Here is a 27,365-nt window from a genome sequence, read left to right on the forward strand (position 1 = left end):
CAACCTGCAATTGGAGGATGGGGTAGAAAGGGAGATGATCATGAAAAATTCATAGGAAACTAAAAATGTCAATAACACAGTACACATATGTTAAAGACAATAAGGCTTAAAACTGAGGCTGTTGAAAAGCAAATCAAGCAACTCACAGAACAAAGAACCCAAATAGCTAACATGTCTATGTATCGCCACTCAGCCACATTACAGGCAAAGCACTGCAAAATCAAATAATAATGAAGTACCACTTTATCTCTGAAAGACTAACAAAAATTAGGAAGTCAGATAATATCAAATATTGACCAGGATGTGAAGATATGAGAATACTTATGTCCTACAGCTAGGACTGTGGATGATACAGCCATTTTACCAGAAAATAGTGAAAGCTAATATGCACTTACCCTGTAATAAAATAGAGTAAAATAAGATGCTCTTCTAGATTGAAGAGGACAAAGACTAAGAGATGCAATTATGAAAGAAAATAGGACAGATATAGATTTGAAGAATGAAAAGACAACATATAGATAATCCTGTGTCCCAGAGGAGAGGCAAGAATATATAGGAATATAAATATAATAAACATACTATATGTGCTGTATTATGTATAATATATACAATATAAGTGTAGTATATATAGTAAATATGCTAAATATATTATAAAAATATAAAATATATAATATACACAATATAATATAGCATAGTCATTTTATATATACTTTTTTTACTGAGTTGGAAATACTTGAGTGTATAGATTGTATACAGGTCATGTATAGGACTCTCTTTGTCACAAATAAAATCAGGAGTGCAATTTTTTTGAATTCCAAGAATAAGGGGAAAAAAAAAATATTTCAGGCCTCCAGGCAGAGGAAACTGGGTACCTACAAATGAACGACAATCAGTGACAATCAAGCCAGCCCCAAATTTCTCCTCTGCATCACTTTGCAGTTTCAAAGCGGAGAAATGATAGCCCAAGAATTGCATGCCCAGGCGAATTCTGCCATGTGTCAGTGCAACACAGGGCCATCCTCAGTAAGTTGTCAACCCTTTATCCTTCTCAAGGTACCTATTAAAAGGTACTCCGGCAGGCTGAGACCAGAGGCAAGATTAATTCACATAGCCAGAACAGAGGAGAGTAGATACAAAGTTGAAAAACAGCAGGAACAAAAGGAAACAAAAAAGGAAAGCATTAAAAAAAAAGAGATGGGCAACGAGATGATAAATGCAAGGCCAAGTATTTTTGTTTCACTTGTCTTTTTGTTTTAATTAATTTATTTTTTAATTTTCTTTTTTTATTATACTTTAAGTTCTAGGGTACATGTGCACAACATGCAGGTTTGTTACATACATATACATGTGCCATATTGGTGTGCTGCACCCATTAACTCATCATTTACATTAGGTATATCTCCTAATGCTATCCCTCCCCCCTCCCCCCTCCCCACAATAGGACCCAATGTGTGATGCTCCCCTTCCTGTGTCCAAGTGATCTCATTGTTCAATTCCCACCTATGAGTGAGAACATGCGGTATTTGGTTTTCTGTTCTTGTGATAGTTTGCTGAGAATGATGGTTTACAGCTGCATACATGTCCCTACAAAGGACATGAACTCATCCTTTTTTATGGTTGCATAGTATTCCATGGTGTATATGTGCCACATTTTCTTAATCCAGTCTGTCACTGATGGACATTTGGGTTGATTCCAAGTCTTTGCTATTGTGAATAGTGCCACAATAAACATACGTGTGCAGTGTCTTTATAGCAGCATGACTTATAATCCTTTGGGTATATCCCCAGTAATGGGATGGCTGGGTCAAATGGTATTTCTAGTTCTAGATCCTTGAGGAATCGCCACACTGTTTTCCACAATGGTTGAACTAGTTTACAGTCCCACCAACAGTGTAAAAGTGTTCCTATTTCTCCACATCCTCTCCGGCACCAGTTGTTTCCTGATTTTTTAATGATTGCCATTCTAACTGGTGTGAGATGGTATCTCATTGTGGTTTTGATTTGCATTTCTCTGATGGCCAGTGATGATGAGCATTTTTTCATGTGTCTGTTGGCTGTATGAATGTCTTCTTTTGAGAAGTATCTATTCATATCCTTTGCCCACTTTTTGATGGAGTTGTTTGTTTTTTTCTTGTAAATTTGATTGAGTTCTTTATAGGTTCTGGATATTAGCCCTTTGTCAGATGAGTGGATTGCAAAAATTTTCTCCCATTCTGTAGGTTGCCTGTTCACTCTGATGGTAGTTTCTTTTGCTGTGCAGAAGCTCTTTAGTTTAATTAGATCCCATTTGTCGATTTTGGCTTTTGTTGCCATTGCTTTTAGTGTTTTAGACATGCAGTCCTTGCCCATGCCTATGTTCTGGATGGTATTACCTAGGTTTTCTTCTAGGGTTTTTACGGTTTTAGGTCTAACATTTAAGTCTCTAATCCATCTTGAATTAATTTTCATATAAGGAGTAAGGAAAGGATCCAGTTTCAGCTTTCTACTTATGGCTAGCCAATTTTCCCAGCACCATTTATTAAATAGGAAATCCTTTCCCCATTTCTTGTTTTTCTCAGGTTTATCAAAGATCAGATGGCGGTGGATGTGTGGTATTATTTCTGAGACCTCTGTTCTGTTCCATTGGTCTATATCTCTGTTTTGGTACCAGTACCATGCTGTTTTGGTTACTGTAGCTTTGTAGTATAGTTTGAGGTCAGGTAGCGTGATGCCTCCAGCTTTGTTCTTTTGGCTTAGGATTATCTTGGCAATGCAGGCTCTTTTTTGGTTCCATATGAACTTTAAAGTAGTTTTTTCCAATTCTGTGAAGAAAGTCATTGGTAGTTTGATGGGAATGGCATTGAATCTATAAATTACCTTGGGCAGTATGGCCATTTTCACAAAATTGATTCTTCCTATCCATGAGCATGGTATGTTCTTCCATTTGTTTGTGTCCTCTTTTATTTCACTGAGCAGTGGTTTGTAGTTCTCCTTGAAGAGGTCCTTTACATCCCTTGTAAGTTGGATTCCTAGGTATTTTATTCTCTTTGATGCTATTGTGAATGGGAGTTCATTCATGATTTGGCTCTCTGTTTGTCTGTTACTGGTGTATAAGAATGCTTGTGATTTTTGCACATCGATTTTATATCCTGAGACTTTGCTGAAGTTGCTTATCAGCTTAAGGAGGTTTTGGGCTGAGACGATGGGGTTTTCTAAATATACAATCATGTCATCTGCAAACAGGGACAATTTGACTTTTTCTTTTCCTAACTGAATACACTTGATTTATTTCTCTTGCCTGATTGCCCTAGCCAGAACTCCAACACTATGTTGAATAGGAGTGGTGAGAGAGGGCATCCCTGTCTTGTGCCAGTTTTCAAGGGGAATGCTTCCAGTTTTTGCCCATTCAGTATGATATTGGCTGTGGGTTTGTCATAAATAGCTCTTATTATTTTGAGATATGTTCCATCAATGCCGAATTTATTGAGAGTTTTTAACATGAAGGGCTGTTGAATTTTGTCAAAGGCCTTTTCTGCATCTATTGAGATAATCATGTGGTTTTTGTCTTTGGTTCTGTTTATATGCTGGATTATGTTTATTGATTTGCATATGTTGAACCAGCCTTGCATCCCAGGGATGAAGCCCACTTGATCATGGTGGATAAGCTTTTTGATGTGCTGCTGGATTCAGTTTGCCAGTATTTTATTGAGGATTTTTGCATTGATGTTCATCAGGGATATTGGTCTAAAATTCTCTTTTTTGGTTGTATCTCTGTCAGGCTTTGGTATCAGGATGATGTTGGCCTCATAAAATGAGTTAGGGAGGATTCCCTCTTTTTCTATTGATTGGAATAGTTTCAGAAGGAATGGTACCAACTCCTCCTTGTACCTCTGGTAGAATTTGGCTGTGAATCCATCTGGTCCTGGACTTTTTTTGGTTGGTAGGCTATTAATTATTGCCTCAATTTCAGAGCCTGCTATTGGTCTATTCAGGCATTCAACTTCTTCCTGGTTTAGTGTTGGAAGACTGTAAGTGTCCAGGAAATTATCCATTCCTTCTAGATTTTCTAGTTTATTTGCATAGAGGTGTTTATAGTATTCTCTGATGGTAGTTTTTATTTCTTTGGGGTCGGTGGTGATATCCCCTTTATCATTTTTTATTGCATCTATTTGATTCTTCTCTCTTTTCTTCTTTATTAGTCTTGCTATTGGTCTATCAATTTTGTTGATCTTTTCAAAAAACCAACTCCTGGATTCGTTGATTTTTTGGAGGGTTTTTTGTGTCTCTATCTCCTTCAGTTCTGCTCTGATCTTAGTTATTTCTTGCCTTCTGCTAGCTTTTGAATGTGTTTGCTCTTGCTTCTCTAGTTCTTTTAATTGTGATGTTAGGGTGTCAATTTTAGATCTTTCCTGCTTTCTCTTGTGGGCATTTAGTGCTATAAATTTCCCTCTACACACTGCTTTAAATGTGTCCCAGAGATTCTGATATGTTGTATCTCTGTTCTCATTGGTTTCAAAGAACATCTTTATTTCTGCCTTCATTTCGTTATGTACCCAGTAGTCATTCAGGAGCAGGTTGTTCAGTTTTCATGTAGTTGAGCGGTTTTAATTGAGTTTCTTAGTCTTGAGTTCTAGTTTGATTGCACTGTGGTCTGAGAGACAGTTTGTTATAATTTCTGTTCTTGTACATTTGCTGAGGAGTGCTTTACTTCCAACTATGTGGTCAATTTTGGAATAAGTGCAATGTGGTGCTGAGAAGAATGTATATTCTGTTGATTTGGGGTGGAGAGTTCTGTAGATGTCTATTAGGTCCGCTTGGTGCAGAGTTGAGTTCAATTCCTGGTTATCCTTGTTAACTTTCTGTCTCATTGATCTGTCTCATGTTGATAGTGGGGTGTTAAAGTCTCCCATTATTATTGTGTGGGAGTCTAAGTCTCCTTGTAAGTCTCTAAGGACTTGCTTTATGAATCTGGGTGCTCCTGTATTGGGTGCATATATATTTAGGATAGTTAGCTCTTCCTGTTGAATTGATCCCTTTACCATTATGTAATGGCCTTATTTGTCTCTTTTGATCTTTGATGGTTTAAAGTATGTTTTATCAGAGACTAGTATTGCAACCCCTGCTTTTTTTTGTTCTCCATTTGCTTGGTAGATCTTCCTCCATCCCTTTATTTTGAGCCTATGTGTGTCTCTGCATGTGAGATGGGTCTCCTGAATACAGCAAACTGATGGGTCCTGACTTTTTATCCAATTTGCCAGTCTGTGTCTTTTAATTGGAGCATTTAGTCCATTTACATTTAAGGTTAATATTGTTATGTGTGAACTTGATCCTGTCATTATGATATTAGCTGGTTATTTTGCTCGCTAGTTGATGCAGTTTCTTCCTAGCATCAATGGACTTTACATTTTGACATGTTTTTGCAATGGCTGGTACCTGTTGTTCCTTTCTATGTTTAGTGCTTCCTTCAGGATCTCTTGTAGGGCAGGCCTGGTAACAAAATCTCTAAGCATTTGCTTATCTGTGAAGGATTTTATTTCTCCTTCACTTATGAAACTTAGTTTGGCTGGATATGAAATTCTGGGTTGAAAATTCTTTTCTTTAAGAATGTTGAATATTGGCCCCCACTCTCTTCTGGCTTGTAGAGTTTCTGCCGAGAGATCTGCTGTTAGTCTGATGGGCTTCCCTTTGTGTGTAACCCGGCCTTTCTCTCTGGCTGCCCTTAACATTTTTTCCTTCATTTCAACTTTGGTGAATCTGACAATTATGTGTCTTGGAGTTGCTCTTCTTGAGGAGTATCTTTGTGGTGTTCTCTGTATTTCCTGAATTTGAATGTTGGCCTGCCTTACCAGGTTGGGGAAATTCTCCTGGATGATATCCTGCAGAGTGTTTTCCAACTTGGTTCCATTCTCCCCATCACTTTCAGGCACCCCAATCAGATGTAGATTTGGTCTTTTCACATAATCCCATACTTCTTGGAGGCTTTGTTCATTTCTTTTTACTCTTTTTTCTCCACACTTCTCTTCTCACCTCATTTCATTCATTTGATCTTCAATTGCTGATAATCTTTCTTCCAGTTGATCGAGTTGGTTACTGAAGCTTGTGCATTTGTCACGTATTTCTCGTGTTATGGTTTTCATCTCTATCAGTTCTTTTAAGGTCTTCTCTGCATTGATTATTCTAGTTATCCATTCTTCCATTCTTTTTTCAAGGTTTTTGGTTTCTTTGCGCTGGTTACATAGTTCCTCCTTTAGCTCTAAGAAGTTTGATTGACCGAAGCCTTCTTCTCTCAACTCATCAAAGTCATTCTCCGTCCAGCTTTGTTCCGTTGCTGCCGATGAGCTGCGTTCCTTTGGAGGGGGAGATGTGCTCTGATTTTTTGAATTTCCAGCTTTTCTGCCCTGCTTTTTCCCCATCTTTGTGGTTTTATCTGCCTTTGGTCTTTGATGATAGTGACGTACTGATGGGGTTTTGGTGTGGGTGTCCTTTCTGTTTGTTAGTTTTCCTTCTAACAGTCAGGACCCTCAACTGTAGGTCTGTTGGAGTTTGCTTGAGGTCCACTCCAGACCCTGTTTGCCTGGGTATCAGCAGCGGAGGCTGCAGAAGATAGAATATTGCTGAACAGTGAGTGTTGCGTCTGATTCTCGCTCTGGAAGCTTCGTCTCAGGGGTGTACCCCGCCGCGTGAGGTGTGAGGTGTCAGTCTGCACCTAGTGGGGGATGTCTCCCAGTTAGGCTACTCAGGGGTCAGGGACCCACTTGAGCAGGCAGTCTGTCTGTTCTCAGATCTCAACCTCCGTGCTGGGAGATCCACTACTCTCTTCAAAGCTATCAGACAGGGACATTTACCTCTGCCGAGGTTTCTACTGCTTTTTGTTTAGCTATGCCTTGTCCCCAGAGGAAGAGTCTACAGAGGCAAGCCGGCCTCCTTGAGCTGTGGTGGGCTCCACCCAATTCGAGCTTCCTGGTGGCTTTGTTTACCCACTTAAGCCTCAGCAATGGCGGGTGCCCCTCCCTGAGCCTGGCTGCTGCCTTGCAGTTAAATCTCAGACTGCTGTGCTAGCAATGAGGGAGGCTCCCTGGGCATGGGACCCCCTGGGCCAGGTGTGGGATATAATCTCCTGGTGTGCTGTTTGCTAAGACCCTTGGTAAAGCGCAGTATTAGGGTGGGAGTTACCCAATTTTCCAGGTGCTGTGTGTCTCAGTTTCCCCTGGCTAGGAAAAGGGATTCCCTTCCCCCTTGTGCTTCCCAGGTGAAGCGATGCCTTGCCCTGCTTCAGCTCTGCCTGGTTGGGCTGCACCAGCTGACCAGCACCAATTGTCCCGGCACTCCCCAGTGAGATGAAACCCGGTACCTCAGTTGAAAATGCAGAAATCACCCGTCTTCTGTGTCACTCATGCTGGGAGCTGGAGGCTGGAGCTGTTCCTATTTGGCCATCTTGGGCGTGTCCCCCCAAGGCCAAGTATTTACTACAGCAGTAAACATACATATTTTAAAATCTGTCCGTATGTTCTTTTCAAGATGTGTATTTAAAAATGATCTTAATAGAATACGAATAAAAGGAGGTAAAAAAGTGACAGGCAAATGCAAGCAAAATTACAGTAAGGGTTGCCATATTAATAACAAGCGAGATACAGTATCAAACAAAAAGCAATAAAATGACAAAGAGGTTTATTTTACCTTGATAAATATTTCAATCTTCACTCGCTCAATGAATATCTATTAAGTGCCTATTATTTGCAGTAGGCAAAAGTATACGTTGCTGAAAAATGAAGATATAATTGTGATGAACATTTATGCTCAAAACAAGAAAAAAGGAACACATATAAAGCAAAAACAGTTGAAATACATGAAGAAATGGTCAGAGACAATAGAGAAAAATTTAACAAACTTCTCAGCCTTTGATAGATGAAGTAAACAAAAATACAAAGCATATGATAATATAATTAGTTTGGTTATATCTATTATGCATAGGTAGTCTAATAAAGAATTCTATAGCTTATGACTAGAGATTTCATCTTTTTTCCAGCCACCATGGAACTTGTACAGAAGTTGATTGTATAATAGGCCACAAAGAAAATCTCAATAAATTCCAAAAGCAGACACTGCACTTGCCAAATTCTCAAAATAATGCAATAAAACTAGAAATTATAACAAAACTATAAATTAAATTTTAAAATACTCTCCGAATAAATCCTTGGCTAGGAATTAACTTAGAGCCTCAATCACAATCTGTTCGTTATGCGAAACAAGGCAGGAGAGCTCAGAAAGCTTGGTCTCCAAGTTAGGGCCCTAATGCTCACAGCCCTGGTGGTGCCAGATGCTGGGTGACTGAGATAGGGGAAGAAGGCCTGGGGAGCATGTAGGAGGCAGGTAGGTAGTCATCCATGGGAGCAAGTGCACTAGTGTTATGGTCCTGTAGACCCGGGTTCAAGTCCTGCTTCCACCTCTTATTAGCTATAGTGGAATTTTGAGATCACATTTTGGGGCTGCAGTCTGCTTATTCAAAACCAGCGGTGTTGAACTGCATCTGTGGCCCTCAATCCTCACTGAGCATCATAATCACCTGGAAAATTTTTAAATAATACTGATGCTTGGGCTAGATGCCCAGAGATTCTGATTCAGTTAGTTTGGAGTGGGACCAAGTCATCAGTATTCTTTAAAACCTCCCCAGATAACTCCAGTGTGCTGAGAACCCCAGAGCTAGATGATTTCTCAGATGTCTGTTAGTTCTGAAGTCCAGCAGTACTACTGGGCACCTGCAGTTTTTGCCCATGGAAGAAAGTTTCAGGAGACCAAAGCCAGAGGAACAGTGACGCAAAGCAATCTAATCAAAGCGTGCATTATCTCAAATGGTGCAGAAAATGTCAGCGCCAGTTAATATTTTGCACCCAACATGATTTAGACCCGGGGCACATATTGTACTCCAAGCCTATCGTAAACACAATGGGCCATTTATTCACTGAACAGTAACCACGGTAATTACCCACAGGGAAAACATATGAGGTTGTTCAAGCAACAATTAATTGTGGACCTGGAACTAATGGGACAATAACGGTAAAGTAGCAACCAGAGTGTGATTCAGAAATCACATCAGAAAACCAATATTTTCCAAATTGTATTAGATAAGCATTTTGGGGGATGTGGTGGTATATATGATGTCCCTGTCCTGAAATAGTTGCTCCCAGGTTTTTCTAATACCTCCTTCCCCTACTTGTGAGCATAGGAGGCTTGCAGTGTTGTTTTAATCTCGTGAGAAGAATCACAGACAGTAGGTTTGAGGGGACTGTAGAGAGCTTCTATTTCCCGCACTCACTATGGGACCTCAATGTCACCTGAAGGCAGGTGCGCAGACCTTGATTTGGTTGGAATGATCTTCTTTGTTAGTCTGATGGAAGCCACTGATTCTTTTTTTCAGAAAAATGTGCATGTCTGTCTGCACATACATGGCCATGCAAATGCTTTCCTACAGTTTTTAGGAGATTCACAGACACTTTGAAGCCCTTCTGTTCTCACTAGGTTGTGGTCCAGTCTCTGCTTGCACACCTCCAGACACAGGGATCTCACTACTTCTGAGGGCAGGTTTTCCATGGCCAGACAACTCTAATGTGAGTGTTCCTCAGTGTGTCCAGTTGAAATTTCTCTCTCTCATTAGTCCTCTTCTACCCAGAATCTTTGAACATTGACAAAAGTCATTCTACCCTTGACCTTTACCGGTCTTGGGGTGTCTCTATCTTTGTTGGATCTTAGAAGTTGGTTTCTACAGGGGCTCTGTAGCTTCAGGTAATGGCTGAATTACTGTTGTGTGGTCAGCTCCAATAGATAGCAGATCCAGCAAGTCTAGATAGTGGCTGTCTACCCTCTAAACCAGACATGGAAGGGAACAAATCTCTACTGCCCCCCACAAACTTTTGTAAGGGGAAAGTGGTTCTAGGGTGACAGAAGAAGCAATAAAGCAACTTCAGCTGGAGGCTGAAGGTACCAGATGTCGTTTCCCCGGATGCTGAAATTGGACCCTAGGATGTATCAAATCCAGAGCTCCTGCTGGGATAAGCAAGGGTTCGGGGAGATGGCTGGTGGCAGCAAAGACTGAGCTTGCTTCATCCTTGCTCTCTCTGGGTCAAAGGTTTGAATGAAACCTTTTTTAAAAGAAGAGAAGGAGGGAGGGAGGGAGGAAGGAAGGACAGACAGACTAGAAGAAACCATGGAGAAATTATTTTATAATCTCAGAGTAAGAGAGGCCTTTCTTAAATATGACACAAAACTTGAAGTCATAAAGGAAAAAAACTGATAAATTCATCCTCATTAAAAAAACATGTCTACATGGAAATGGCACTATAAACAACATCAAGAAACAAAGTACAAACTGGGAGAAAAATTAGCAACTTATAAAGGGTTAGTTTTCTTAATATAAAAGATCATTTCTATAAACTGATAAGGAAGACTACAAGTCAAATTAGAAAACAAGCAAAAAATGTAAACTGTTTCCAGAAAGGAACTACCATTACTTTTACACATAGGAAGAAGCTGGGTGCGATGGCACGCCTGTAGTCATAGCGACTCAGGAGACTGAGGCTAGAGGCTTGAGCCCAGCGGTTCAAAACCAGACTAGGCAACATAGACCCCTTCTCTAAAAAGATTTTTAAATTAGCTAGGCATAGAGGCATACCCCTATAGTCCTAGCTACTCCAGAGACTGAGGCAGGTGGGGATCGCTGGAACCCAGGAGTTCCAGGCTGCAGTGAGCTATGATAGCACCACTGTACTCCAGTCTGGGCAGCAGAATGGACCCTGTCTCTAAATAATAAATAAAATTTTAAAAAGTAGAAGAAATACTCAACCTCATTCATACTAAGAAAAATGCAAATTAGAACTATAACAAGATACCATCTTTTCACCATCATACTGCAAAGATCAAAAACTATGATAACTACCTTCTGTGGCTCAGGCTAAGGGAAGGAACAGAGATCAGAGGAAGTGTTATGGAAGAGGTGACATTTAGGTTGGGCCTTCAGGGACAGACAATTAAAATCCAATTTAACAACTTAACTGGCACTTAAAAGAAAAAGAAGAAATAATAAAGAGATCGATGGACAGCTTTGACTACCAAGTGTAAATTAAAATACACACACATAAAATGTAAAGGCAAACACAAACTGAGATATTTGCAACAACTATAATAGCCTGAGTTTGAATGCTATACATATAAAATATCTTCATTAAATTCAATCAGAAAAGCATTAGAATACCACTCAAAAAATAAACAAAGGACATGAAAAAGTAATTGCTAAAATAGGATATGCTACTAGTTAATAACCATAGGAAAAAGTTCAGCATTATCTATAATCATGAATGCGATATGATTCAGGGTTTTATTTGGTGATAAATCATTATAAAATTAGAATAACATTTTTTACTCCCTCTGTTGGCAAAGATATGGTGAGATTGGCCCTCTAATCATTCTTGGCTAGTAAATTTGCAAACTGATAAAATATTTTTTGGAAATAAGTATAAATCTTTAAAGACTCATATTCTTTATCTGGGAAATTTTACATCACAGATTCTATCTTACGGAAACATCCCAAAATATAGAACAAAAAATGCTATGTACAAAGATGCCTGTAGAATAATATGATGATAATGACAAATTAGAAATAATAGAAATAACCCCAAATTAGAAACGATTCAGTAAATTATGGTATATTCATATGCTGGAATATTGTGCAGCTATTATAATGTTTGCAAAGAGTTTTTAAGGATACTGGTAAATGGGGAAAAACAGTTCAATTGTGCATGTAGAATGATTTCAGGATCTTTTTAAAAAATCCAATCACAGTGCATAGAAAAAGGACTGGGAAGGAATAGACGATAACATGAATGATGGTTCTTTAGGGAAGGGTAGATCATTGGCTATTTTTTCCCTTCTTTCTTCTTATTTTGCATTTTTAATCCTTCCCTTCCATTATGGTATGTTACTCTTACAATAAAAAAGTTTTAAAAATATCTGTCCCCATGTGTTTATGCTCCAAGTTGAAACTAACAGTCTCTATTCCAGTAGGAAAGACGCTGGGTCACAGCTGCGAGGCTCATCAGTAAGAAGTATTGTCTCTTTTGTGTCTTTCAGCTTTCTTTTGCTGCAACCACGCCTGTTCTAGCCGATAAGAAAAAATACCCTTATTTCTTTCGGACCGTCCCATCAGACAACGCGGTGAATCCAGCCATTCTGAAGTTGCTCAAGCACTACCAGTGGAAGCGCGTGGGCACGCTGACGCAAGACGTTCAGAGGTTCTCTGAGGTACGCTCGGCTCGTGTGGACACGGCCTCCCTTACTGCTTGCTGCTGTCATCTAGCAAGAGGCAATGTGGCTTAGTCAGGGATGGGTACTGTCACAGGGCTTTTAAGCAAGTGTTGGTTAGTGCGATCAAAGCTGTTTCACCGTTGACAAAATAGAGCTGGTAGCTGAGGAATTTCACTGTGCATGGGACTGGTGGAAACCATCATCAGGAGTGGACCTTCCCTGTCATTCTTTTTCTTGGCTACATCGTGTGGCTTATTCCCTCAGTGCCCCTGTGGGCTTGTCATTGTTATTGATGCTGTCATGACCATCTAAGATCACAGAGTTCCACCAGGGGGTGTTCACCTGTGAGGAGAGTTTGGGGGAAGGGCTGGCTTGGACCGAAGATGCCAATGTCTTCTTGGATGGGGTAGAGTTTTGTTTGTTCTAAATGACTTACAAACACACCTTAATACATGGTAGGTGATTTTTTTGTTTTGTGTATGTGTTTTGTGGTGGAAAAAAAAAAAGCCAAAATAGAGGTAGGAAAAATGTAAACGTGTTGCTTTGCCCCAAGCCACCTAAATCATGCTTTCTCTCTGAAAGTTAACTCCGGCTTTCACTTTGGGGTTCATCTGCCTAGAACTTTTTCAGTGTATTTGTTTTAAAGCCAAATGACTTCATACCATGTATATTCTTTTTTCACTTTACAACAGATCTTAGAAGCCTTGATTAACCTCATGGTTTAAAGGGACCTGGTGTTCTGTCAGATGGGTATATCGTAACTTACTGAGCCAGCCCCTCTGAACGTTGACCACTTTTCAATGGCACAGCCATACTCTCATGCCTAGGTGTGCGTCTCGGCAGTAGACTTCTAGAAGTGGAATTGCTGGGCCATTTAAAATTTTGAGAGGGACGGACCTCCAAAAAGGCAGTTCTAATTTCTAGTCCCACCAACAGCATTTGAAAATTCCCATTTTCACATATCCTTACTAACAGTGGATATTAGCAAATATTTGAAACATTAGCCTCACTCAGATGAGTACAAAATGACCTGTCTCTTTTCCCATTTGCTTTGTGCCTCCCACTTTCCTTTCTGTTCCCATGCGTGCTTTTGATACTTGGAGCCTCCAAAAACACAAGACAAACCAAGTGTTCTTAGCAGCCCAAGAGAAACAAACTTTAGCTGTGCGGAGAATTTCCATGTGTGAGTCAGGGGTCTAGACGGACCTCAGCGGGAGCGGTGGGGGGAGACACACAGCCTCTTACCAGCCTGGCAATGGGGAAAGGCCAGGCAGGGTGGCAAGAAAGTTGGGAGCAGAGCAGGGCTGGTAATCAGCAGACCTGGTTTCCACTCCAGCTCTGCACTTACCTTCTGAGGTTCTTGCCCCCTGTCTCTTCCATGGGAAAGAGAGACCACTTCATACATTGGCTGTGTGACCTTGGAGAAGTTACCTCACTTCTCTGAGCTCCGATTCCTCACCTGTAAAATGGGGACAATAACCTCTTGCATGCCTCCCTGCAGGGCTTCTGCCAAAATCCAATGAGTAATGGATTTGAAAGAGCTTTGTAAACTGTAAAGTTCATACACAGAGAGGGTTGTTTCTGGAGGTGCTTGAAAAGTGGAAGTGTTTGGCCCCACTGTCTGTGGGTATCCAAACAAGGCAAGCTTTTCCCAGGCAAGACTGCTCCTCACCTTCCCACCTCTCTGTTTCTCAGCCCCTCGGAGGAGGCACAAAGGGAACTTGACCTCCAGCGGGAGTGACTCATTGCCAAACGCTAAAGAGGTTTTTGCTGAAAGGCCGCCTTCATAGAGAAGCGAGAAATGTTCTAAAATGAGAGTGAAACAGGTGGATGGTGGAGGATAGGAAGGACTCATCCCATGGCCCCATTAACAATGGACTTTGCCAGGATTTGGAGAAATCTGCTTTTTTCTTTTTCTTTTTTTCTTTCTTTTCTTTTCTTTTCTTTTTTTTTTTTTTTTTTTTGAGACAAAGTGTCGCTCTGTCGCCAGGCTGGAGTGCACTGGCGTGATCTCGGCTCACTGCAACCTCCACCTCCTGGGTTTAAGTGATTCTCCTACCTCAGCCTCCCGAGTAGCTGGGACTACAGGCACGTGCCACCACACTCAGCTAATTTGTGTATTTTTAGTAGAGACGGGGTTTCACCATATTGGCTAGGATGGTCTAGATCTCTTGACCTCTTGAACTGCCCACCTCGGCCTCCCAAAGTGCTGGGATTACAGGCATGAGCCACCGTGCCCGGCCAGACCTGATTTTTTCTAATAGCATGTTTGGCTGTCAGAGTCTGAAGGACCCTTAGAGACATATCTCCTACCCTCTTCATTTTGTAGAGGAGAAACTAAGGCCCAGAGAGGGAAGGGGACAAAGTTCAAGGTGTCAAGGCACCTCTGAAGTCATGAAAGATTGTTCACAGAAAAGTCAGGACTAAATTTTGGGGTCCTGAACCCCTCAGTTCAGACTTCCCATTGCTCCTTCTTTTCTTCTCTAGCTTCCCGGAATTGCATGGGAACTACCTGCCGGCAGCCTCAAGAGGTTTGAAATTCCCACCAGACTGGGTCTAAAGAGGGTAAATTGTGGGCCTTGACATTGGTTGGGTGCCTTATAGATTCCCAAAAACTCTCACAGACAGCCACCCTGTAAGGAGGAGTGATGGTTCCCATTTTACAGATGGGGAAACTGAGGTTTGCAGAGGGTGGGAGGCCTCTTGCCCCAGGGCACATGCTGGTAAAGAGCCCAGGCAGGGCTGGAAGCTGTACCGTCGGGCTGTTGTGTGTCCTCGCTACATGGTCCTCACTGGGTAATCTCAGGTCTTGACTGTTGGGTAGCACATCTTTCCCCTTGCACAGCCGTGTCGGGGCCCTCAGCCAGGGTTTCAGGGCATCTCAGTGGGAAACCTCTCTTCCCGAGGACAGGATGCTGCTTGCTGGTATTGCTGGCAAGGACCCCTCTTGATTTAAATCTCTCAGCCCAGCTGACTCCTCTCTGTGCCCAAGGGCTTTGGCATCCCTCTCTCAATGTCTGGGCTGCATCACTGGAGTGCAGGCCCTGGAAACTTGCCAGGGGCTAACAGCTTTTCATGAGTGCAAAGGAAACTGGATTCCTTTTATGAAACTGGTCGATCAGCAGCGTCAAGCACTTCTGTTCCGGACTGGTGCACTGGAAGGAATGTCAAGTGAAAGCAATCCTGAAGTCGGAGGGGGTGGTGGAGGGGCTTTACTCCCACGGAGCTTATTATTGTGGCATTGGGACGGTGGAGGGGATAGAGGGCTGAGGGCCATCCTACCTAGGGACCAGGTGCTCCTGTGAGAACCCCCAGCCCCTCAGATTCAAGGTAAATGCATGGTAACCCAGAGGCTGCTCAGGACTTGGGTCCAAGGTACTGATCTCTAGGCCCACTTTGGCCAAGCATGGCTGTGTGACCCCAGGCAATTCACTTTCCCATGCTGATCCTAGGATGTATCAGATCTAGAGCTGCTGCTGGGACCAGGTTTCCATGGAGAGAATTGGTGGCTGGGAAGTTTCAACTTGCTCTGCCATGATCCCTCTGGATGAAAGATGTAAATGAAACCAAAGAAGGAGGACTTGGTACCAGATGGGCTGATCTCTGAGTCCAGATTTGCTAAGTGATGACTGTGAGATCCTAGTCCTCGTAGAGATCCAGTTTTCCCTTGTGTAAAATGGGACTATTTATCCTACCTCGCAGGTACTGAAGATGAGATGGTTACGTGAGAAAACAGAAATGAAAGATCTGTGCATAGTAGGTGCTCACTAAATAGCCATTTGTTTCTCCAGGGATTCATGGGGCAAACTGGGAATGCATGTCCGTTCACTCAAAAAATCAGTGTGGCCTCCTGTGTGCCATGGTCTGTGATAGGCCCTGTGCTGTGGAGGACCAGAGATCAATGACACTGGCTGGGGGTGAGTGGTGAGGCTTCCTACATTGAGTTCTCAACTCTGGCTCCTTGCTAGAATCACCAGGGAAATTTTGTTTTTAATACAAAATAAAATGTGCATTTTTGGATTTTCTTCCGTTTCCTTTTCTTCATTTTTAATACCCTTACTGAGATATAATTTACATATCATACAGTTCATCTGTTGTTAATATACAATTCAATTCTTTTTTATAAATTTTTTATGTTGGCCAGGTGTGGTGGCTCATGCCTATAATTCCATCAGTTTGGGAAGCCACAGCGGGAGGATTGTTTGAGCCCAGGAGTTCGAGACCAGCCTGGACAACATGACAAAACCCTGTCTCTACAAAAAGAATACAAAAAATTAGCTGGGCATGAGGGTGCGCACCTATAGTTCCAGCTACCTGAGAGGCTTGAGCCCAGGAGTTCAAGGCTGCAGTGAGCTATGATTGCACTACTGCACACTTTTTGGGAGACAGTGAGACCCTGTCTCAAAAAAAAAAAGAAGTATGTATTTGTGCAACCATCGCCACAATCCAGTTTTAGAACACTTCATCACTCTAAAAACTCCCATGTGCCCATTTGTAGTCAGTTCCACCCCCCAGCCCCAGGAATAGTTTTACCTTTTCTGGAAATTTCCTATAAATGGGATTAAAGAACACGCAGTCTTCTGCGTCTGGCTTCTTTCACTTAGTGCAGTGTTTGAGGCCCATCATGCTGTGGCATGTGGCAGTGGTTTGTTTCTTTCCACTGCTGAGTGGTAATCCCCTGTACATCTGGGGAGCCTTGAAAATCCTGATGCCCAGGTCATCCCCAGAGCAATCACGCTGAATGACCCTGGCATTGGAGCCTGTCCAAGCTCTCCAGGTGGCTTCAGTGTGCCGCCAGCGTTGAGAACCCCTGTTCTGCATAATTGGCTGGGAGTCAGGAGCTCAGGGTGGAAGTGACGCCCTCTGGTGGTGGGAGACCTTGAGCTCAAAGTAGCCCCAATCTACCTGGTGGCCTCCGTCTACTTGGTGGCCCTCAGCAGGCCTGGGGACAGAGGAGCAGGATGGAGAAGGTGGAGGGAGGCCTTGATCCAGCACTGGGGCCCCACCAGATGGAAGACAACAGTGGGGGTGTGAAGAGTTGGGGTGGTCCACGAAGTCTGGGTTGGAGAGGGATAGGCAGGCCAGTAACCCGTGTGCACATTGAGGGGCTGCAGTAAGGAGCTGGAGCGTTGGGAGGCTGTGGACAGAGCCAGAAGAGGAGCATAAGTACTGAGAGGTCAGGCCCTGGTGATGTGTGAAGACCCCTTGTGGCATGGAGGTGCCGGTCACTGGAATTCAGGTCAAGGAGCTGAGAGGCCATTGTGCTGAGTGCCGTTACATGGGCACTGCAGGCCCAGGAGGGAGATAGAGCTTGGGGTGGAGAGGAAGGCAGTGGGCAGGGGATGCCTAGGAAGACAGCAGAGGGAGGCAGGGGCATTTGGGTCTGTCTCCCTTTTCAAGTCTTATGATCTACCCAGCCATCCTCACCAAGTTATTCTTTGGGCTCTCAATTCTGTGTTGCAGTTAACCAACTAAGTGCTTAAGTGCCCATAAGCCAATCACTTGCCGTCTCTGGGTCTCAGATTCCCCTTCTGTAAGCTAAGAGAATTGGGCCAGATGACCTCTAAGATCCCTCTTAGCTCAAAGAATTTTGGATTCTAGGATGTGAGCTTATGGAGACCTGGCCTTTGACCCTGATCCTGCCACTCCCAGTGACATGGCCATGAGAATTACCTAGCCTCTTTGTGCCTCTGTTTTGTTTAAGAGACTACTTTTAGAGGATTTTAGATTCATAGCAAAACTGAGAGGAAGGTACAGAGATTTCCCATACGCTCCCTGCCCCCACATAGGCACAGCTTCCTCATTGTCACCATCCCTGTCAGAGTGGCCCATTTGTTACAACTGATGAATCTCCATTGACACGGCATCATCACCCAGACTCTAGAGTTTACATTAGGGTTCACTCTTGGTGGGGTATGTTGAATGGTTTTGGACAAATGCATAATGACATGTATTCATCATTATAGTATCAGAGTATTTTCACAGCCCTAAAAGTCCTCTGTCTTTTTACCGATTCCCCATAGTTTGCCTTTTCCATAATGTTGTTTAATTGGAATCATACAGAATGTAGCCTTTTCAGATTGGCTTATTTCCCTTCTTTAATATGCATTTAACTTTCCTCCATGTCTTTTCATTGCTTGATAGCTTGTTCAGTTTTAGTGCTGAATTAACACAGCTGTCCCTTAGGAACCATGGGGGATTGATTGGTTCCAGGACCCCCGGGGGTACCAAAATCTGAGGATGCTCAAGTCCCTGATATAAAATGGTGTCGTGTTTGTATGTAACCTATGCACATCCTCCCATATTCTTTAAATTATCTCTAGATTACCTTTAATACCTAATACAGTATAAATGCTAGGTAAATAGTTGTTACACTGCATTGGGTTTTTCTGCGTGTTATTTTTTTGTTGCTCTGTTGTTATTTATTTATTTTTAAAATATCCTCCATCCTGACTGAGTGTGGTGGCTCATGCCTGTAATCCCAGCACTCTGGGAGGCTGAGGTGGGCAGATCACCTGACGTCAGGAGTTCAAAACCAGCCTGGCCAACATGGTGAAACTCCGTCTCTACTAAAAATACAAAAAAAAAAAAAAAATTAGCTGGGCATGGTAGCGGGTGCCTGTAATCTCCGCTACTTGGGAGGCTGAGGCAGGAGAATCACTTGAACCTGAGAGATGGAGGTAGCAGTGAGCTGAGATGGCACCACTGTCCTCCAGCCTGGCAACAGAGTGAGACTCTGTCCCCTCCCTGCCACAACCCCCTTGCCCCCCGCCGAAAAAAAAAAAAATCCTCACTCCATGGTTGGTTGAATCCATGGATGAAGAGCCTGTGGTTACCAAAGGTCAACAGTATCCATTGTCAGGATGTACCACAGTTTACCCATTCACCTACTGAAGGATATCTTGGTGACTTCTAAGTTTTTGCAATTATTAATAAAGCTGCTCTAAACATCCATGTGCAGGATTTTGTGTGGACATCAGATTTCAGCTTCTTTGGGTAAATACCAAGGAGTTCCATTGCTGGATCATCTGGTAAGGGTATGTTTCATGTTGTAAGAAAACGCCAAACTGTCTTCCAAAGTGGCTGTACCATTTTGCATTCCCACTAGCAATGAATGAGAGTTTCTGTCACTCCCCATCCTCTCCAGTATTTGGTATCGTCAGTGTTCTGGAGTTTGGCCATTCTAATAGATATGCAGTGGTATCTTGTTTTAATTTGCATTACCCTCATGTCATATGATGTGGAGCATCTTTTCATAGGCTTCTTTGCCATCTTTTTTTCATCTTGAGCATAAGGATAATAATAGCACCTACCTCTTAGGGTTTTTGGGAGGATTCAATGTGTTAGGATACTTAAAGTCTGAAGAAAAGTGCCTGGCTCATCCTTAACGCCATGCAAGGGGCAGCTGTTGTTTTTATTATCATCCAGAATCAGGTTCCTTAGCCCGTGGCTGGCCCCCATTCAGGAGCCCCACTGCATGGCTGAGTTTCTGTGCCTGCCATGAGCATGGCTGCCTTTCCCTTTTCTCCCTCCAAGGTCCAAGACTCCCCACCTAGTCACTGGTCCTCAGTGATCTCAAGGCTTCTGAGGCTGACCTTTCCGTACTGATGACCTCTCTCAAGTGGCAGACCCCACTGAGGTGAGGCCCTTAATCTGCCCAAGACCAAAAGGTCACCAGCTGCAGAGTTTCCTCTTCAAAGCACCTGCCCTTTCAGGCCCTCCAGGGCCCTGCCTAGCCCTTTGAAACCTTCCCCCCTTGCTAAGTTGCCATCTGCCCCACCAAAAGGGCCTCAGGTCAACTCCTCTAAAGTTACTACTTACTCTTCCAGAGTAGTTGCCTGGGAGACACTTCTGCAGGGAAGGACAGGGAGATCCTGGGCTTGCATCTGATCTAGAAGCCACTCTTGTTAGAATCATCATCCTCTCCTGCTGCTCTGAGCAGGAACAAGCTCCTTAGCATGGCTAGAGACCCTTTATGGTCTCCCTGAGGCCTCCTCCTCTGTCTCACCTGCAGTCCCTTCTTCCTTTGCCCCTTTGGTCCAGCCACACCTCCATGCTGGCTTCTCTCTTGGCAGGAACATCCTGCCCTCCATCTGACTCAGCCTCCCCAGCTGGCTCCAGGTATGCCGTCTCTGTGCTCTTCCTCCTCAGTTTCCTCCCCATACCAGTTCTTTGCATGATGCAGCACAAGACACCATTTGCTTCCTCATCTCTCACCCACTGTTACTGGACTGGAGATGAGATGAGATGATGGATGAGAGCCACAGCGGATGCCTGTGTCCCCTCACCCTGCATGCTCCCTGGTACAGACATGTTCAGTGAGGATTTCGGTACATGATTCCTGATCCATTAGGCCAGATTCTTAGGGACAAATGCAGTTCTTTCCTTCCTGTTGTCCTGAGTCCACCTGTTCCTGGGATGGTGAGATAAAGGTGTAAGGGGTGCAGAGAAACCCCAGCCCCAGTATCCAGGCTTGTGATGAGTCGATTCCCTCTCTTGACTGCCTCCTGCCTGAGTCACCTGGGCCATCGGAATAGCAGCAGGGAATGATGGATGATTCTAACAAGGGTGACCCGTAGGTTAGATGCAAGCCCAGGGTCTCCCTGTCCTCCCCTGCAGGAGTGTCTCCCGGGATACTGCTCTGGAAGAGTAAGCAGTAACTCTAAAGGAGTTGACCCGAGGCCCCTTTGGTGGGACAGATGGCAACTTGGCAAGAGGGTATGGTCACAATGGGCCAGGCAGTTCTGGAGAGCCAGCAAGTCTGACTCCTGCAGAATTCTACGCAGGTCCTGCCATCATTTCTCAACTTGAAGTCTTTTTTGGATGTGACATTGTTTGTTGGTGGAAATTCTTCTAGAGATCTCAATGGAAAGTTCTGGACCAGCCACTGGCATCAACAGTCCCTGGGAACCTGCCACGTGGTTGCTTATAGGGGATGTCGGTGTTGGGCTTTGGGAATGCACACATGGTAGTTTGTGTCTAAGTTAATTTTCCTGACTTTGTCATCCTGGGAGAATTTTTTCCTGAGTTGTTAATCCTCTTTTCAGGATTGGGCAATACTGACTTCTACACCAGTGGTTCTCAAAGTGTGGTCCCTGGACCAGCATCATCAGCAGGACCACCTGGGCTCTGTCGCAGCCCCAGTGAATCAGACACTGTGGGATGGGCTCAGCTTTATGATTTTGATGCAGCTAGAGTTTGAGAACCACTGCACTGAAGGAATGGACAGCCTTCAGGTGGGACCACTGTGCTCCCAAGCTCACGTTAGCTAAGAACAAGGCCAGGCACACTTGGAGGGTGGAGCCACCTCTGAGCTCTGCCCTTGGCATCCTTCCTGGCTGCAGGATCACCTGGGCTGCCAGCGTATCTGCAGATCTTTTCTCATTAGGAGACAGAGGGGACTCCCGACGGATCAGATTCTAATCCTAATCGTACTAGTGCCCCACCTCTGGTCCCAACTTTTATCTGAAGAACTTATTAATGCTTTTAGGTGACTTGGCTGCCTGCCCAAGCAAGCATCCTCTCCTCTGTGCTCTTCCCTCGAGCTCTGCAAGGGGCCAGGCCTGCAGGTCAACGAGCAGGAACAACTTCTTCTCTGTCCTGTCCAGACCTTGGTGGCTGTTTATGGCAGCCTCTTTGGCATTTGAAGGGTTGGGGTAGGTCCATTATTTCCCAGAGATGGTTTAAATATATGATATGACTTTTGTATAATTTTAATCACTCTGTATTTGTGTTATACACTAGGAAAAAGTAAAATGATGACTAGCAAATCAAAACTTTACTTCATGGATGTTATTGCTTAGGATGGAACCCCTGTTTAAAAAGTGAGACCATTCAATTGAAAATACTAATTAATGCTTGCATAGGTGGTGCACGGACACGGTGAAATGGCCTCTAAGAGGTGCAGAAGTGACTGAAGTTTGGAGACCACTGGGATGAATAAAAAGCACTTAGCCGCCTGTTTATTTAACTCATGAGGGTAGGTGGGTGAAGGGTGGAGAGTGGGACTGGCAATAGGCTTCTCCTTGAAGCTCTGATCCAAAGCAGATAATCAATGGGAAAGGCATTTGACCAATGTCAAGAATCAGCCCCACAGGCCTTCAGTCTTCTGCTGAGGCTCCACAGGGACAGATCTTGGGGTTCCAGCAACACTTGTTCTTTCATGCGAATGTCCCCCGTGGGAATTGCAGCCCACTAGCAGGTGCTCTGTCCTACCCACCCTGGCAGAGTGGGAAGACCCCCCCTGGGTGAATGCCACCGCCTGTCAGGGGCTCCAGTCTCTAGTGCTTCTGCCATCTTGGAGCGGTGTGTGTACATCTGCTGCATTTCCAGGATGTTTTGCTCAGTGGTGGCTGCCATGGCTAAGCCTGCCGAAGAGAAGACAGATGTCCGAGCTTGGATGCCTTTGTCTGGCTCAGAGCTCCTGTCCTCGGAACAGATGGCCCACTAGTCTCCTCCTCCCTCCACTCCAGAGCAGAGAGAAGATGGCTGTCCCATTTGTGGTTCAAAAGGAAGACCTCGGGACCTAGTGGATGGTTCCCTCTAACACTCCACACCAGATCCTCAGAGTGGAGTCCTTCTCTCCACTCCACACGGACCCTGCTCAGAGAGGCTAGGGTGACTGGCCATGGGTCTGTGGTGCCAATGCCAGGCTCCTGAAGGGCTGGGTGAGTGTTGCACTCTCTGCTCAAGAGGGCATGTGATATTAGATTAATATATCCTCCACTCAAGCTGTGAGGATCCTGGAACACAGCGTTGACTGAGTGTGCCTTCTTTGAAACAGTCCACAGGAGATCTCTGGGGGAAAGGACCATCCACAGTGACCTCAGAACCCTCACCAGGGACACTTCCAGGCCAGGCTCCCAGGGCAGGACTCAAGCCCTGTGAAGCACTCCCCGACATCAGGACCTCAGGAGGAGGAAAATGTGATTAAAATCTCATCTGCCGGTTATTGAGAACCTACTGTGTGCCAGGTAGTTATGTTCAAGTCTCCAGCATGGTGTGGTCTCCTTTTTTTTTTTTTTTTGAGACAGGGTTACCCTCTGTCATCTAGATTGGAGTACAGTGGTGCAATCGTAGCTCACTGCAGCCTCAAAATCCTGGGCTCAAGCGATCTTCTGTCTCAGGTTCCCGAATAGCTGAGACTACAAGCACACGCCACCACGCCTGGCTATTTTTATTTTATTTTATTTTTTGTTGAGACAGAGTCTCATTTTGTTGCCCAGGCTGGTCTCGAACTTCCGGGCTCAAATGATCCTCCCACCGTGCTGGTATTACAGGCGTGAGCCACAGCACCTGGCGCTGTCTCCCTTTTATAGAGCGGACTCCCTCAGAGAGGATTAAGTAATTGCCAGGGTCTCACAGCCATGAAGTGGCAGGTATAGACATGAACCCTAGTTTGTGCCTGCCCTTGTGGAGAAGAGGAAGCCAGGAGTCTGGGGCCAATATCCCCCAAGTCTCTGCACCCCACCTACCACAGAAGCAGGGAGGTGAATATATAGGCCGATCAACCATGTCTCAAGGGGACCTCTTCACAGTCCTTTGGAATTTTTGCCATGGGATCCTGCATTGAATTTTTATTATTCCCCAAGTTGGGAATCTCAGAGCAGAGCACTGTCCCTTCACGCTGCTCCTACCACCCTTCCTGGGACGCGTTGTTTCTGCCGGTCCTCTTGGCTGACAGATAGTGCATCTTGTAGTGTGTAGGTTCCCTAGAGCTATTCTGGTACATTCTGGCTGCGGTTTCTCCCCCAAGGCCCATCTGCCAGGCTTGGGTAGTGCCAGAGCCGCATGAGCAAAGCAGTGGAGTTGGGAAGGTGTGTGGAACCTTCAGGAAACAGCAAAGAGTCTGTTGGGGCTCCATAGCGCCATGAACAGAATGAGAAGTGGAAGGATGAGCTGGGAGGCAAGAAGGATAGTGAAGACCCCTGCCTGCCTCTAGGATGGGACTTTACCTGTCAGCAGTCAGGAGCCATGGATGGTTTTAAAATGAGAAGTGAGATAGGAGCAGCACTGAGGGCCAACTGGGAGGAGCAGACCAGAGGCTGTGAAAGCAGCCAGGAGGTTACTGCAGTAATTCAAGGAAAAAACAAGAAGATTGCAGTTACTTTCTTACCATAAAAACGTCAAGTTCTTTTTTGTGGTTATTTTTATTTTAAAGTACTAATTATTGTTTTTTAATTGTGATATGGATATGTACTCAATGCAGAAAACTTTGAATAAAAATGTCAAGTTCTTTTTTGTGGTTATTTTTATTTTAAAGTACTAATTATTGTTTTTTAATTGTGATATGGATATGTACTCAATGCAGAAAACTTTGAAAACACAAAAGAGCACAAAGGAAAATTTAAAATTGGCCATAACCTACCCACTGAAAGGTCATCATTAACATCTTGGCTGATGTCTTTACCATTTTTTCAATGCACATAAATGAATGTGTGTAAATAAATACATGCTCTTGCTATTGAAATGGCTTCTTAACAATGCCGGGGGAATGTTTTCTCAGGTCAGCAAATGTTCTACGTGACTCCTAATGGCTACAGCACTTCTTGACTTGACCCCAATCTGTGCCATAGCCCTGATGTGTTTTGAATTGTATTTGCCTCCAGTCATATTTATCCTCCAATCTGTACCCTTTCTTCTTATAGTCCAATAATTCTGCAAATATCTTGTCCATGAATGGTCTTCTTGTTTTTTCCAAAACGATTGGGATTTTTTTTCTTAACTTTTTTTTTTTTTTTTTGGGCCAACCATTTCAAGGATTTGGAGATGGGACAGGAGGTGGATGTGTGTTTGCTCTCACCGTCTTTATCCAATTCCTGTTTAAAGTATTCTACCCTGTGTGTATGCCATCAGTTACTCAAGAAGGCCCCCATTATTGAACATGGAAGTAGTTGCCAATTTTTACTGATTATAAATAATGCAGTAAACTCATACTTGTACATTTGTGGGAACATCTCTGATTATTTTCTGAAGATAAATTCCTAGAAATAGCATATGCACATTTTTGAACCTTTTGTACATATTGCCAAATTGTCCTCCAGAAAGATCATACCAATTTAGAGTTTCATAGCAGTATACAGGAGCATTCCCTGCCAATATTGTGTATTATTCTTTTCTGATTTTTGGCAATTGCTATTTTAATTTGCATTTCTTTCATTACTATTGAGATTGAATTTCTTTTTTACTAAGAATATTTCTCATTTCTGTTTCTCCTTTTGTAAATTGGCTGTTCATGTCGTTGGCACTTTTTCCTATTAGACTGTTCTTTTTTTACTGATTTATAAGAGCTCTTTAGAAAGGAAGGGTATCATATCAGCCTTTTGTCACATTTGTTAAGATATTTCTCCATGTTTCATGTGACATTTAATTTTGTTTTTGATGTTAGTCGATCTAATGAAAAATATAGTGTGTTATACAGTCAAATTTATCAAGACCATTTTTTTTTCACCTTTCCATTATGCTTGGCAAGCTCTTCCCATCTCCAAAATTTTTGTAAATACACACCTATGTTTTCTTCTAGTATATTTTTTACTTCATTCTTCAATTTATCTGGAATTTCAGTATACGGTCTGAAATATCAACCTTTCCTCTCCTGCCATTATAGTCACTCAATTTTTCTTTCAGCACTTAATATATCTTTTTCTGATTTACTTAAAATGCCTATGCTAAATGTTATCTTTAGAAAATAATATATTACACTTTAGCATGTGATTTAGGCCAGTTCTGTATGACAGAAATATAATGCAAACCAACATATATAATTTTAAATTTTCTAGTAGCCACATTTTGTAAAGTAAAAAGAAATAGGTGACATTAATCTTAATAATATATTTTATTTAATGCAACATATCCAACATGCTATCATTTCAACATGTGTCACTAGGATTTCAAGTGCTTGATAATCACATGTGGCTGATGGCCACTGTCTTGGATGGTGCAACTTTTGACTGTTGCTGAGTTTTTACATTTTGTTCCATTGATCTGTCTATGCTGGAATGGGTACCTCAGGGTTTCTTTATAATCTAATGTGCAGCTCTCCTTTCTTTGTTAACAATTGCCTTCATTTTCACCAGTTTAATTCTTGGCATTTTTGTTTGAATTTCAGTTACTTTAATTAATTTGTAGAAGAGTTGACATCTTTATAATACGATGTCTTCCCACTCATGCATATGGAACATCTCTCCATTCAAAGTTTCTTGTTGGATCCTCAGCAAAGTTTTGTCATTTTCTTCACACAGGTCCTTTCCATGAACAGTTAGGTTTATTATCAGGCATTTTACATTTATTATTGCTTTGGGGAATGGGATCTACTTTGCTTGATGTTTTTAAGTGGTTATTGGTGGGATATGAGAAAGCTATTGATGTATGTATCCACATCTTATGACTGGCTATATTGAATTCCTATTATTTCTGCTAGTTTTTCTCTCTTAATTCTCTTGGATTTTCTAGGTAGATACAATAACATCTGGAGCAAGAATAAACTTGCTTTCTATTTTCCAGCATTATGGCATCTTTATTTTCATCATTTTTCATTGAGGCGGTACTACACAGTGGTAAATGACAGTCATAGCAGAATGACCGTCTGGGTTCTAATTCCAGCTCAGCTACTTGCCAGCTGGGTGACTCTGGGCAAGTTGTTTAATTTTTCTGTGTCCCTGATAATGGGGAAATGCTAATATAATGTTAGGTGTCATGAGTATTAAGACAGCTAACAAATGTAAAGCATTTAGGGCTTAGAACAGTGTCCAAAGGAGTGAATACCCACTATTATCTATAATATATATTATATAATACATATATATTATATTATTTTATATTATTAACATATGAATAATATATATTATTGTTGTTAATATTGCTTCATTCACCAGATGTTCTAGAGTTATATTTTAAAATAGTGATAACAGTGGGTATTCTTGCCTTGTCCTTGACTTTAATGAGAATGCTCCTAGTAAGGTTTGATGTCTGTTAGAAGAGCAGATACTCCTCATCCTCTCAAGGGATGTTCTATTTTTATTTACTCAGTGTTTGTACCTATTTAGCTATGCATGCTAAAATGTCAGATGCCTTTTTAGAATTTAGATTGATAG

General features: G+C 42.9%; 1 protein-coding gene across 1 annotated transcript in view; it reads left to right on the plus strand.

The window, feature by feature from the left end:
* The window catches only part of GABBR2 (gamma-aminobutyric acid type B receptor subunit 2), a 416,683-nt gene that overhangs the window by 161,676 nt on the left and 227,642 nt on the right, over positions 1-27,365 (plus strand). The window contains exon 3 of the mRNA XM_015117226.3: positions 12,100-12,270. Coding sequence (XP_014972712.3) covers positions 12,100-12,270 — 171 coding nt within the window. The remainder of the gene's footprint in view (positions 1-12,099; positions 12,271-27,365) is intronic.

Source organism: Macaca mulatta, chromosome 15 (genome assembly GCF_049350105.2).
Source record: "Macaca mulatta isolate MMU2019108-1 chromosome 15, T2T-MMU8v2.0, whole genome shotgun sequence".
Classification (NCBI taxonomy): Eukaryota; Metazoa; Chordata; class Mammalia; order Primates; family Cercopithecidae; genus Macaca; species Macaca mulatta.